Source organism: Stegodyphus dumicola, chromosome X1, assembly GCF_044657685.1.
Source record: "Stegodyphus dumicola isolate Sdum_Otavi_A_Nest chromosome X1, ASM4465768v1".
NCBI classification, from domain to species: domain Eukaryota; kingdom Metazoa; phylum Arthropoda; class Arachnida; order Araneae; family Eresidae; genus Stegodyphus; species Stegodyphus dumicola.
The window spans coordinates 198,534,574-198,547,122 of record NC_140780.1 but is presented as its reverse complement, the minus strand read 5'-3'; the positions used below and the strand labels follow the sequence as shown (position 1 = coordinate 198,547,122).

The 12,549-nt window shown below is 30.8% G+C and overlaps 1 protein-coding gene across 1 annotated transcript in view; it reads right to left on the bottom strand.

The window, feature by feature from the left end:
- Window positions 1-749: 749 nt before the first annotated feature.
- Ilk (integrin linked kinase) overlaps window positions 750-12,549 on the bottom strand; it is a 45,077-nt gene continuing 33,277 nt past the window's right edge. The window contains exons 9-11 of the mRNA XM_035377564.2: window positions 7,856-7,955; window positions 1,542-1,672; window positions 750-1,275 (exon numbers count right to left, since the gene is read on the bottom strand). Coding sequence (XP_035233455.1) covers window positions 1,129-1,275; window positions 1,542-1,672; window positions 7,856-7,955 — 378 coding nt within the window. The 3' untranslated portion in view covers window positions 750-1,128. The remainder of the gene's footprint in view (window positions 1,276-1,541; window positions 1,673-7,855; window positions 7,956-12,549) is intronic.

Sequence of the window (12,549 nt, the reverse complement as noted above, 5' to 3'; positions counted from 1 at the left end):
CTTGTTTTTTAATGCTGATAAACACTACAAAGTTTTTATATTTATTTAATGCCAGTCATAATTTATACTTTAACCCTTTTGAGGCTAACAGAAAAATATGTCCCAAGGCAGTTGGTTCATTTTTAGTCTCGAATCCTTAGCATGCTACATTTTTATATATCATATCTTATAAATTATTTTAGATAACTCTTCCAGCAGAGTTTGAAAAGCAAAGTATCAGTTATTAAACTAGCTAATTGCACAATAATGAGTTATATTTAAGCAAGTTTTCATATTCCTGGTAAACAGAACCTTTCAGAAACCTAAATTTATACTGCGAAGACATTCACAAGGGTTAAGTTTGTGTGATTATTTATTTAAAAAGATATCTACATTTTCTGAATGAGAACGTTACCTGCACAGTAAACAGAATAGTGACCAGTAATATCACATTCCATTATTCTAAAATAACAATGTTCTAAATAAGTTTTGATTTTTATGAAATTACATAATATGCTGTTTTGAAAATAGGATAATGAATAATTTTTTCACAAACTAAAATCGCAATGGAGTTAAATCTAATAAAAATACAATCTAAGCAGTTCCAATAACTCTCAAGACTGTTGTAGGATGAACTTTAAATGTTATTCCTGAATAGTCCTGTATCCCTTGTTTCCTATTTATTATATCATTAGGATGAAAACTTGACAGGATTTTTTTTAATTGAATAACAATTCATCCCAATGCATGTATAAAATGATTCTCAAATGTTATCTAAAAAGGGAAAATGATAAATGTTTATTGACATGTTAGATATAAATTCAGTACAAGGAATAAATTGAAAATAGTTACATTATATTACATATAAATTAAAAACATATAGCTTAATACAGTACACAAAAATATGTTTATTCTGCATGTCTTGTTATAAATAACACTGATATAGTGAGATTCTCCCAAGATACAATATTAATAAAATGTTAAAAGGTTTTTTTGGAGTTCTCATAAGAGGACAATGAATGTACCCTTGTTCTGATGGCACATTTGCAAGCATCAACTTGCTTTAAATGCATATCAGGCACTATGTTTCTTGAATTCAATTCTCATATAACTTCATTAGTCGCACTGAGCCTTCTGCTTGACCATGTTCTACTGTTTCATTTTCTCTAAAATAGGTAATATCATATCAAATGTAGGCCTTTTTCCAGCATCCTCATTCATACAAATACGAATTAGACGTGCCATATGTTGTGAAATACCAGGTGGAATTGTAATTCTTAAACCTTCCAAAGCAATCTACAAAGAAAATTAAATTGATTTGAGCACGCTTGTAGTCAAATATGTTAAAAGCATTAATTATTTACTTTTTATATATGAAAAAATGCTCTAGATAGAAACAATCAGATCACAACTACAAAAATATCAGTTGGTTTTTACAGTACCATCAATATAAATGTCCAAAATAAACAGAAAAAATATAGTGCAGAAACAGATTACACATCACAATATCAATATAAAACATGCACATGTTCTTTTAGGGGAGGGAAGAGTGATAAAAATACCTTCATTCCAATTTCCATAGGAGATAAGTCAGCAAATGGGACTTCTCGAGTAGCTAATTCTCGTAGTAATATTGCATAACTCCACATATCTGATGCTTTGACATTTATATCTTCTGGCTTCTTTTGTAGTGCTATTGAAGAAAAATTGTTTCTGTTAAGCCCCGTATTTTGCAGCAAAATGATTCCCCTTACACATATATTCAGTTCCAAAAATTGGGAATCTTCATTTCGAGTCAAAAAAAAATCTAATGAATTTATTATTTAAACTCAGAAAATACGAAATCAAAATTTTAACCTGGGAGCTCTTGAGATTGCAGCACTTACATATTGAAATTTCATGTACAATTACAAACTAACAACTGCATTTGAAAATGCAATGGGAAAAATTGGCTAGACTTTATTTTCTTAAATTCTGAGTCCTACATATAAGCATCCAATTATAATTCTTTAAAATAAGGCGAAGATGTTTATAAAAATTATCTTAACTGGCTGAGATTTTCTGCCCACCTCCCCAAATTAATATGGACCTGCAGAGTACAAATTCCAGTTGGTAAAATATTTATTACATTTAAATTAGGAACAAAATGTTTACAAGTATAATTCGCCAATATACGCTTAAAACTGAATGCACATTTACTGAACATAAAGGCCCTATGTTGTGAAATACCAGGTGGAATTTTAATTCTTAAACCTCCCAAAGCAATTTACAAAGAAAATTACAATCTGCCACAATGAGTAGGTTTTATTTTGCATGGCTTCCAAAATTTTTTCTGAAAAGACATGACTTAAAACGAAACTTGCTGCACAAAATTTGTTCGTAAGTTTAAATCTGTTATCAAAAAGATTTATTTTGTAATAATCATCGCAGATATGACAACAGTAATTTTTGTTTACTTATCTGACATCATTTCTCAAGCTAGATGTGTTATCACCAATTACTATGTGCCATTGCTTGTAACATTTGCTGTATAATGCAATTTTGATTAATTAAAATTTTTAAATAAGTAAAAGGTTGTAGGCCTATTGAACATCACATAAATGCCTTATAAAAATATTTCAGTACACGTTTTCTACATTTGTTCTGAAAAAATATGCAGGACCAGCATTAAAATTGAAAAATTACTGTTGGGTATTGATAAGCCTTATATCTTTATTTTACTATTATTAATCTATTAGACTGACAATGTTTCTAGTGGGTCATATGTGAAACCACAAACTGTTACAAATCTGCATTTCTGTGTAAGTAAAGACATGTTTGTCGCTGAGAGCTGTTACTCCTCGTCGCTTTTTCGGGTAACTGACACTCTATAAATTATTAATGATTTTTTAATAACTTACAATGATAAAATAATTGTAAGTGTGGAAACTGGCAAGAACTTCTTTTGCATAGTTTGTAGTGGATATTATTAAAAATGATGCCAACACTGTTTTTGAAGTAGAAACAAAATGGGGAATTTTAAAAGTTACTTAAAAAGCTTAAATAGAAAAATAATGGATTTTATGTTAGAACATGATATGAGAAATCAAATCGCATTTGAGGGTGATTAGGTGTAGCGAGAGAAACATACAATGCTGTTCTTAATAAATTCTTGTACTTTAGAAAAATTATTAAGATTCAAACGACAGAGCACCAAAAGAGTGTTCAATTTTTTTATGGAATTTATTTGAAATGAAGTCAAAACTGACCAATAAGTTTCCATAATATTTACAGATTTTATTTTTAAAAGTAAATGCCTTAACTCTTCGAATGCAAGATATATGAATAACGTGTTCAATTTTTATCCTGAATATAGGTGGCCAATGTTCTTACTGCATCGGCTGAAATTGAGATTTCAACTGCGATCAGCTTCACAGGAAGGAAAGATATGAATTTTTTTTACGATTTTATGAATTCTGCACAAACGATTACGGAAAATAAAAAGATGAATTAGAAAGCAAACACAAAAATTGCTACAGATTGATTTATTGGTCCTTTAAGAAATAATCTTAGTAATGCATGCTTTTCGTATAATGGTAAACATAACAGTTATGAATGTTTCCAAGCTGAAAATATGTCACTAACACCAAAGGACAAAACCATACAAAATGAAAGACTAGGAACTGTAAATTTCCAGTGAAATGTATGCAGAACAATGGAGAGCAACATGTTTGTGCTCTAATTGATATAGGATTGGAGAAATGATGCATTTTAATGTCTTCTGTTTTTAAATATAAATTATCACCCAATTCAAGAAATTGTACATCACATTTTTATCTGTGGTGGAGTAAAAATGCATCAAAACCTGAATTTTATAAGATTTATTTAGGTAGCCTTGATGGATAACTTAACTATCTTTGCAATCTGGATGCATTAGATCAAGAAACGATTTGTGGTCATATCCCTCAGATTAGCTGTTGACCCTGGATTTGAGAACTTGAAACCTATAACATTATTATAAGTGATATACAGAAGGAATTAAGTTCTACTGAAATAATTCATTAAATCAGATGTTGCAGGAAACATTTTTACAGGGGGAAAAAAAAAGGTTGTGTGTTTGCCATGGGAACTAAAATAGGATGGACATTGATGGGAATAGTTCCTGGAAGTTAGATAAAGTTAAAAATGACATCATACTTGCCAATGGATTCAAGCATTTCAAATGTATGGGCTTGCAAGCTATAAGTATTACGGATACAACACAGTAGAGGCATAAAAACAAAATTAAATAAGCTATAATGCAACATTTCCGAGACACAGTGCCTGAAAGGTATAATGGCAGTTCATACGCCATGGAAAGAAGTTCACCATTCTCTGTCTAATAATTATGAACTTGCTTTGAGAAAACTTGATTCCATATACTGAAAGCTGGAAAAATATTGTCTTGCAAACAATAGGTCACTATTTGAAGAATGGCTGAAAGAATGTATTAACTGAAATAGTTCCAGAAACTGAACATTTTCTACAAGGTCATTTTCTTCTTGATCACGTTTTGAATGAAATTCATACAATTAAGACCACACCAGTTTTTAATGCATCAGCAAAGGTTCCCCCAACGAATGATTGTTTACAAACTAGAATAAACTTAACAGAATGTATACCATCTACACTGATGATATTTTGATATGGAAAAATAGGAAGACATATCAAGACTCTTATCAGACATAATAAGAGAATTATTGCAGATTCATGTTAAGAGGATTACCTCTGTTTCCTCTCTCTTATTTACACAGAAAGAAATTTGGAAATTTCTAGTCATAGTTGAGGGTCTTTGGTGACACTTACAGTCCATTTTTATTAGAAGCAATTATTAATTACTAGGACTCAGCTTACTGAACAAGGTGAAAGAAATTAGTCCCATTTTATTGTTGAAAAACTGAAAGATAATTTTTATGTTGATAACTGCCTTATTAGTGTTGAAGACAAAATCAGAACTTGAAGAAAAATCAAAGCTGAGAGAAACAACCAAAATTATGAAAATTCACTTGACTTAAGAGCGGTGGGAATGCAATTGTTTGAATGCTCCTATACTTAGCAAGCCAAATGTTTTAGGATTATTAGCCATTTATTAGAGTGTAGTGCAGTTGTTTCTCTACCTGACTAAAGGGCCTTGAATTTAAAGAAAATGAAGTTATAACTAAGAGGGAATCCTACTTATTCTCAATAGAGTATGTAATCTCATAGGATTTATATTATCTTTAAAATTATGTTCCAAGTTTTTATTACAGTTGACGTGGAAGACAAAGGACAGTTGGAAGCTGAAGTGAATAACAACATAAATGAAGAGTTGTTTAAGTGGAAAAAAGACATGTCATATTTAACTAATGCATGCAGATGCTTTAGTGGATGCAGTGAAACTCAATTCAAGTTTGCATACTTTTTTTTTTAATGCATGTCAACTAATGCACACTGCCACAGAATTCATAAGATGTGAATCAAAGTGTGTGTGTGTGATTATGGCAAAGCCTCGAGGGCTATCTGCCTAAGGGGAGGGATGTCTTCGTGGAGGACTTTCTAAGGGAAACTGGCTCGTATACACGTTACACATGGGGAAAACCACGAAAACGCCCATGCAGCCAGCCCGTTCACGGGATTCGAACCTCGGACCGAACTACCAGTGTTCAGCGACTTTACCGCTCGGCCGCTGGTGGGCCCCTGTGAATCAAAGAATGGAACTTCAGTTACGAGCACAATCTAGAACCATGAAGAAGATAACCATATCAAGATTAGAACTGTTTACTACAACTGGAGCTAGATTACAAATGCTGGATTATTTGGTTGCTGATTCTTAATTTAACAGCTAGTTCATTATATTTGGTCAAGGAAAATTAGGTAAGTTAAAAATTGAATCACTGATCATCAGTTGGAATCCTGTGCTAAATAACTAAAATACCAAACAGAGTGTGTTAACAGCTATTCGTCTCCAGACCATCATCTTCAGAAAGATCAGTATGAAGCACTGTTTATGCAGTACTCTTTTCGATCAATTGCATCAATAATTTCAGAAAACAATTAAGATTGGCAGGGCATCCACCATGGGCATCTGCAGTGAGGAACAGAGAATCTTTAATGTCATGTACTCTAACTTTGAATAATTGTGTTTATTGCCTTACTTAATCTGTCACATTAAATGTATTATATAGCTGATTGTGCCAAGCATATCCACGTAACTCAGTCACATCTTGTATCTGTATTAGAATTATTTCCAGAACACATTAGTTGCTAATTTTCTAAAAGCTCTTTAACAATATTTAAGTCATATCTATCCATTTCGCACATGTGGAAACTGAACTTGCTCTTACCTGCATTGCACCCTTCTTTCATGGCTAAATTAGCCACTCGTCATGCATCCCCACACTTTTAAAAAGAACTGAAGTACATCGGTTTACTTGCCACTGTTCCAGACATAACCCTGAGTTTGTAATAGAGGAAATGAAACTAATTAATTCTGTCAGCAGAGCTACCTGGCTGATATATGCTAACTGCCTCAGTGGATCGATTGCCTTGTCAGGGAAAAGAACAAATGTGTGTGTGTGTGCAGGGGGAACAAATAATTACATCAGTAAATTTTTATTTAACTATTTAAGAAAGCTCACAAGTAGATTAAATTTACTTAATTCTGCTGGGCAGCAAGTACTTTATCCCCTCATACAGATGTCTATGAATAACACAATTATTGGAATCAATCCAGATACCCAAATTTCTATATTTAGGTTAATGAATAAACGTTTACATAGATGATGTAGATATGCCCCCATAAATTTCTGATATAAAAGCTTACAGCTAACAAATAAGGTCTAGATAAAAATTATTAAATACTGCTACAGGGGATGGACTCAGCTTGAGATGCAGAGCAAAAAATCCTATCAAAATATTTCATAATTCAGAAAAAAATATTAAATATAATTTTGTGGTACATATGGTAGCACAAGGTATTATTTCATACTATGAAATAACACTGATATATATTTCAACACTTCATTTACTTAATTTCCCATTTGATGTAAATACTTGATAGCACAGAATGGTTAGGCTAGGTTATTTAATTACACAAAGCCTCGAGGGCTATCTGCCTAAGGGGAGGGTTGCCTTCGTGGAGGACTTTCTAAGAGAAACTGTTACATGTTACACATGGGGAAAACCACGAAAACACCTATGCAGCCAGCCCGTTCACGGGATTCAAACCTCGGACCGAACTACCAGTGTTTGGCAACTTTACCGCTCAGCCGCTGATAGCACAGAATGTAATAACTACTTGGCTATGGTATCTTATCTGCTCAGATGTTGGCAGTGAAAAGCTACAGTCATTATACAAGACATAATTAATGAATATTTTCAAATAATGCAAAGGATCAACTATTCAAAGAACTTAGTTCTTAAAATTTCAGTTAAATATTAATCTTAATTTAGGAACAGTATTTTTTACTGTACCCACCTTCAACACAATTGAAAATAATATTGCTTTTCTTGAAATAGTACTTACTGATGAAACTCAGAAATTATAATTAAACAGTCTTACAGATTCTTGGCCCAATTAGGCCGCAAAGAAGGAAAAAATAAAACTATTCTTATGGCTAGAATTAGAACCTGACAAGGCACAGGCTTTAGTTAATAATTTTTTAAATAAAACTTTCTGGTTTGTGAAACACTGGAATATTCAACTCTTACACATTTGTAGAAGATTATTATATTAATTTGACTATGTTATGCAAACATATAAGCTGTTTTAAGCACTCACATTTTTACTGCATAATATGGCAGCAGTTGAAATGCACAGTGAAGATTTTAGTACAAAACAGAAAATAGCTAGCTGAACATTAAAGATGCAATATATTACCTTCAGGAGACATCCATGCTGGGTTATACATTTTCCCTTTTTCTTGAAAAGAAAATTTTGCATCTGCCATGTTTATTCGTGCAGTCAGATCATCATCTATCTGAAATAAACATTTCACTTTAACAGGAAGTAATTTGTAATTTAATTTTGGCATACACTTTTATGCTAAAATGATCTTAAACCTTCCCTAATTAGGAAATTTTCCTGTTACAAGTAATAAAAATATATATTTCTTTCACAGCAGAGGACAGCTTTATAGTAATGCTATTATTCTTCTTTTATGCAATACAATACGACCAAGTTCTTGCAAATGAAGTGTATGTTTTATACAGCAGGTTCTGTTTGTTAAGAGGAAAGCAAAAGTTTATGTAAATTTTTAATGACACGAGATGCAAAAATTCATGATGCAATGACAGCAATGTTATCTTTACGAAACACTGAAGCATGTTAGCTAGGACTCATTATGCAAGAAATGTTTGCCAAACAATTCATTCAGTATTGATTTCCTAAGTTTAGGTCAGTAGATGTAAGCCTGCAAAACAAACCAACAGGCTCTTCCTGTAATCATTATAACAAATTACACGATTTGGCACAAATATGGAATACCACTCTTCAACTGTTTCTTAACATAAATGATCAGCTCAGTGGCTGCAGGCAAAGGAATTATGTGTCATGAAGGGAAAGTTTTGTCCGCTGAAACTGCACATGCAGTCAGTCCTTCAGTGGGTGAAAACCTCCCAATACTTGTGTCTCCACAGTTGTGGTATATATACATGTACATCTGGAAAGATTTTACTGCTGCCAAATGTCACTGTATGCCAATACAGTGGATATTTGAATTTGTTTAAACAGTGGAAAAGCATGCTAATTGTTTTTAGAACAGTACATCTGCAATATTTGTGATAAACATCTGATGGTCTGAAACTTTATAAACAAATCTTCATTTATGCTGAATTAAAAAAAAAAAAAAACTTTTCATTTTGAATATTTGATAATGCATAATTAATTAAAAAATTTTAATTTTGCTTGTATATAGCTAATAAATAAAATAGTGAACTTAATCGTTTAAAACTGGTTCTTTAAAAATACAGTGAAAACTTCAAAACTGTTCCAATCATATTTTTCAATACATGCAGTTGACTGTGACAAGGACTTGCATATTCTCCAAGCCCTTAATTCTGAGATAAAGAGTAAAATTGTTAGAACAACTTAGTATCCTTTTTCTACATTTTTTATTTAGATATGTTCTTCTTAGTATTTAACTTGTTTCAACATGTACCACATCTGATTATATTTTATGTTCAATTTTAATGCATCAGCTATAATTTGTGGACTTTCCCAGATGCTTTTTATCACAACAGCACTTCAATTGTACTTCATCTCTAAATGCATCTTCTATTTAATGGAAACATTGGAAACTGAATAATGGATTCACAAAAGTGTTTGCAATGATTTAAGAATCAGTTTTTGGCAACTAAAACAGAACTGCTTGAGATAAATATAAGAACAAAATAGAACAAAAGATCCAAGATATACACAGACATATGTTAAGTTGCATTAATTTAACACATCTTCAAAAATCCTCATAGCAGTGTTGGAAAAGTTCTTAGACATGACTTTGAACATAAAGCAAATGAAGCAGCAAGTAAAACAATCAGCTGTTAATTGAAAAATAATCCTCCAAGGCTCAAATTCCCAACCCAAACAGCTGTTAACTGTAAATTTTAATTCAAGGTCACATTCTCATACTTAAATTAATTTTTCATGGAAAATTGAGTACTTAGTTCTACAATGAAATGTTATGTCTTATTTAGGCATGTCATCACATAAAAATTAATCACAGTTAAATACTAAATGTCTATATACAAAAATAACTTTAGAAATTCACATAGAATGACATTAATTAAAAAAAATATACTCTACAATGTATGAATAGAAAAACACATTTTTTTACCTATTATCCAATGAAATATTTATAATGTTAGTTTTTATGCATACCATCTCTGCTGTTGTAAGAAATTTCTGCTAATGCCAAAATAGGCTTGATTAAAAAAAAAAAAAAAAACTTTAAGGTAAATTTTACTTAGAAAGTAATTTTTTTAAAAAAAATCTTTTAAGTGCAGTTGTATGTACACAAAACTAGTATATAGAAATTTTCCTGATGCTCAGTTCTGCTGAATTTTATATAAGCTTGTCCTTCTAATATTACTTTCAAGTCAAAATTTTTCTATTTAATGCAAAGATTCTTCATGTTTCGTAATGTCACATAATTCTGAACTTCATAAAAATTTTTAGAAATATTTCTTATTGTGGCAATGATCAGTGCTTCTAATTCTATTATTCATCTGATTTCTGTATTGCACAACTAAAATTGCATTATGAATTAAGAATTGCTCAACAGTCTGCCTGGTCACCGCAAACATAGTGGAACTCAAAATATGAGTCAATTTGCTTGTTAAATGGAAAATCACATTAGCCACAATGTATTAGTAGGAATGGGCCTAAATGCTGACAATAGCAGTCCTCTTCCGTTCTAAAATTTGTTCATAAGCTATTATAGTATCCAAAAGTAAATATGGCCACATAGCTAAACATAAACTATTTCCTTGCGATCTCTTTTAAAATAAATTTGGTACTTAAACTTTGTGGACACAATATATATAAATGTGGCATTATTCGCTTGATTATAACTATACCATGCACGTAGTTTGAAATGAAGTGCACTACAGAAATGTTTAAAATGCTGTTTTTTCACATCCCCTTCATTCAGTTATGTGGGTTTATCTTTGGCGGAAACTGCTACAATATGGGGTGATAGGAACAAAGGGCAAAATTCAAATGAATTTTTTATTTTAATACATATTTATTTTTCAAAGAATCGTTTTGATTAATGAATGTAATGCTTTCACGTCTATAATAGTCTATATATTTTTTACACTACAGATAATTTAAAAGATTTGCAAGTACATTTTTATTTTAAAATTTGAGTAGATAGCATATCAGCTTGCCTATTTCTCCCCCTACCCTTTTCAGCATATGATTTTGAAACTTAGGAATGACAATAAAAAACATATGCATAAACAGAAATGTAAATTCTGGCATTAAACCAATGAAATTAAAAAATGATTTCTTTGAAATAGTAATATTGCTATGTGTATTTATATGTGATTTTTAGTGTTCTAGATTTCTCATTCAAGTGTTTTTCTCAGAAATCTGTATGCACAATGTAATACCCCCCTTTTAATTTTCTAGAGGTAAAATTAGTTCAAAAAGGAGTGATACATTAATATATACTAAAATACTTAGAAACTTCTCAATAACCATATTAAAATTATTATTCTTGATTAATTTAAAAAATTTATAATCGAATAGCTAAACATTTAGCCAGAAAATTTTTTTAAAAAATTATTTTCAATCCACTATTAGAAACAACATTGGACACAAAAACGTGTATGCCTAATTTTGGAGTCATCATAATAAACTGCAATAATTAAGCACATACTCATTACACACAATATTAAAAAAATAATGAAACACTTAATTATAAATTGAAATAAAAATGATTATAACAGTAACATTTGTTTCAGGAGTTAACAAATTTTTATCTCAACCACCACTTTAATTGTGCCATGAAGATCCAGAGTCTCAATGAAATTTGGATTTTAAATATACTTAAAATCTATTTTATGAAATGATCTTATATAAGAATAATTAATATAATATTTAATAAATTGTATTTGAAAGAACTATTTCAATTAATCAAGCAACTTGCCACTTTTAGGTCGTACTTTTGCAGATAACCTGTTAAATGTAAACACTGGCCAAATGGTGCTAAAAGGTTGGCAATGTCATGGAGATACTGTTGATATGTAGCAACCATTCTATCTAGCAAATGTTATCTTACTTTGTTACTCTTTCCTTTTTCTGATTATTACTATATTACACTATGGACAATAATTTTTATTTATAATTTGGCTGCTATTTTAATTTCTAACTATAAACTGGTGGGACTAAGTTACTCCAGGTGTGGGAATGTTTTTATTGCAATCAAAAGCACATTAAACTAAAAAGCATATTCATCCTATGGATCAAGGACATGCTGTGCCTATCATACAGACAGGCAGCCGCCAACAGACAGCACTGTAAGGAGGCAGATAAGCAACAAAATCAAAATATGAAAGGGATGGCATTTTGAAAACTTGCATCAAACTGAGAAAACCCACCTCAAAGCTCTGTTATGGATATTATGTGAACTAAACTGTAAATCAGCAGCTTCTGAATGTCAAACAATTCAAAAGCGAGATAAAGAATGAGCATTTAGCTAAAAACTTGAATTTTTGTTCAGATAATAAGAAACTCATAATACCTCTCAATAGAATAAAATCAAAATTATGTAAAAAGCAGCTTTTTCATCATGTAATTTCATCTCAGACATCATGATCAACCAAATTCACAAGATAAACTATGTATTACTATTTACTGTTAAAAATATATATGCTTTGAACATACAAATTAAATTAAAATTTGAGTCACATTGCAAGCTTCAAATAGTTTTACTTTTGTTTGTATGTGATAATAATATAAATTAAGTTTCTGACCATATTTTAATGAAATTTTACATTAACAAATTTGATACCCCTTTCAAAAAGTATGCATTATATTTTAACAAGATTTTTCAAACCAGTTCTTTATCA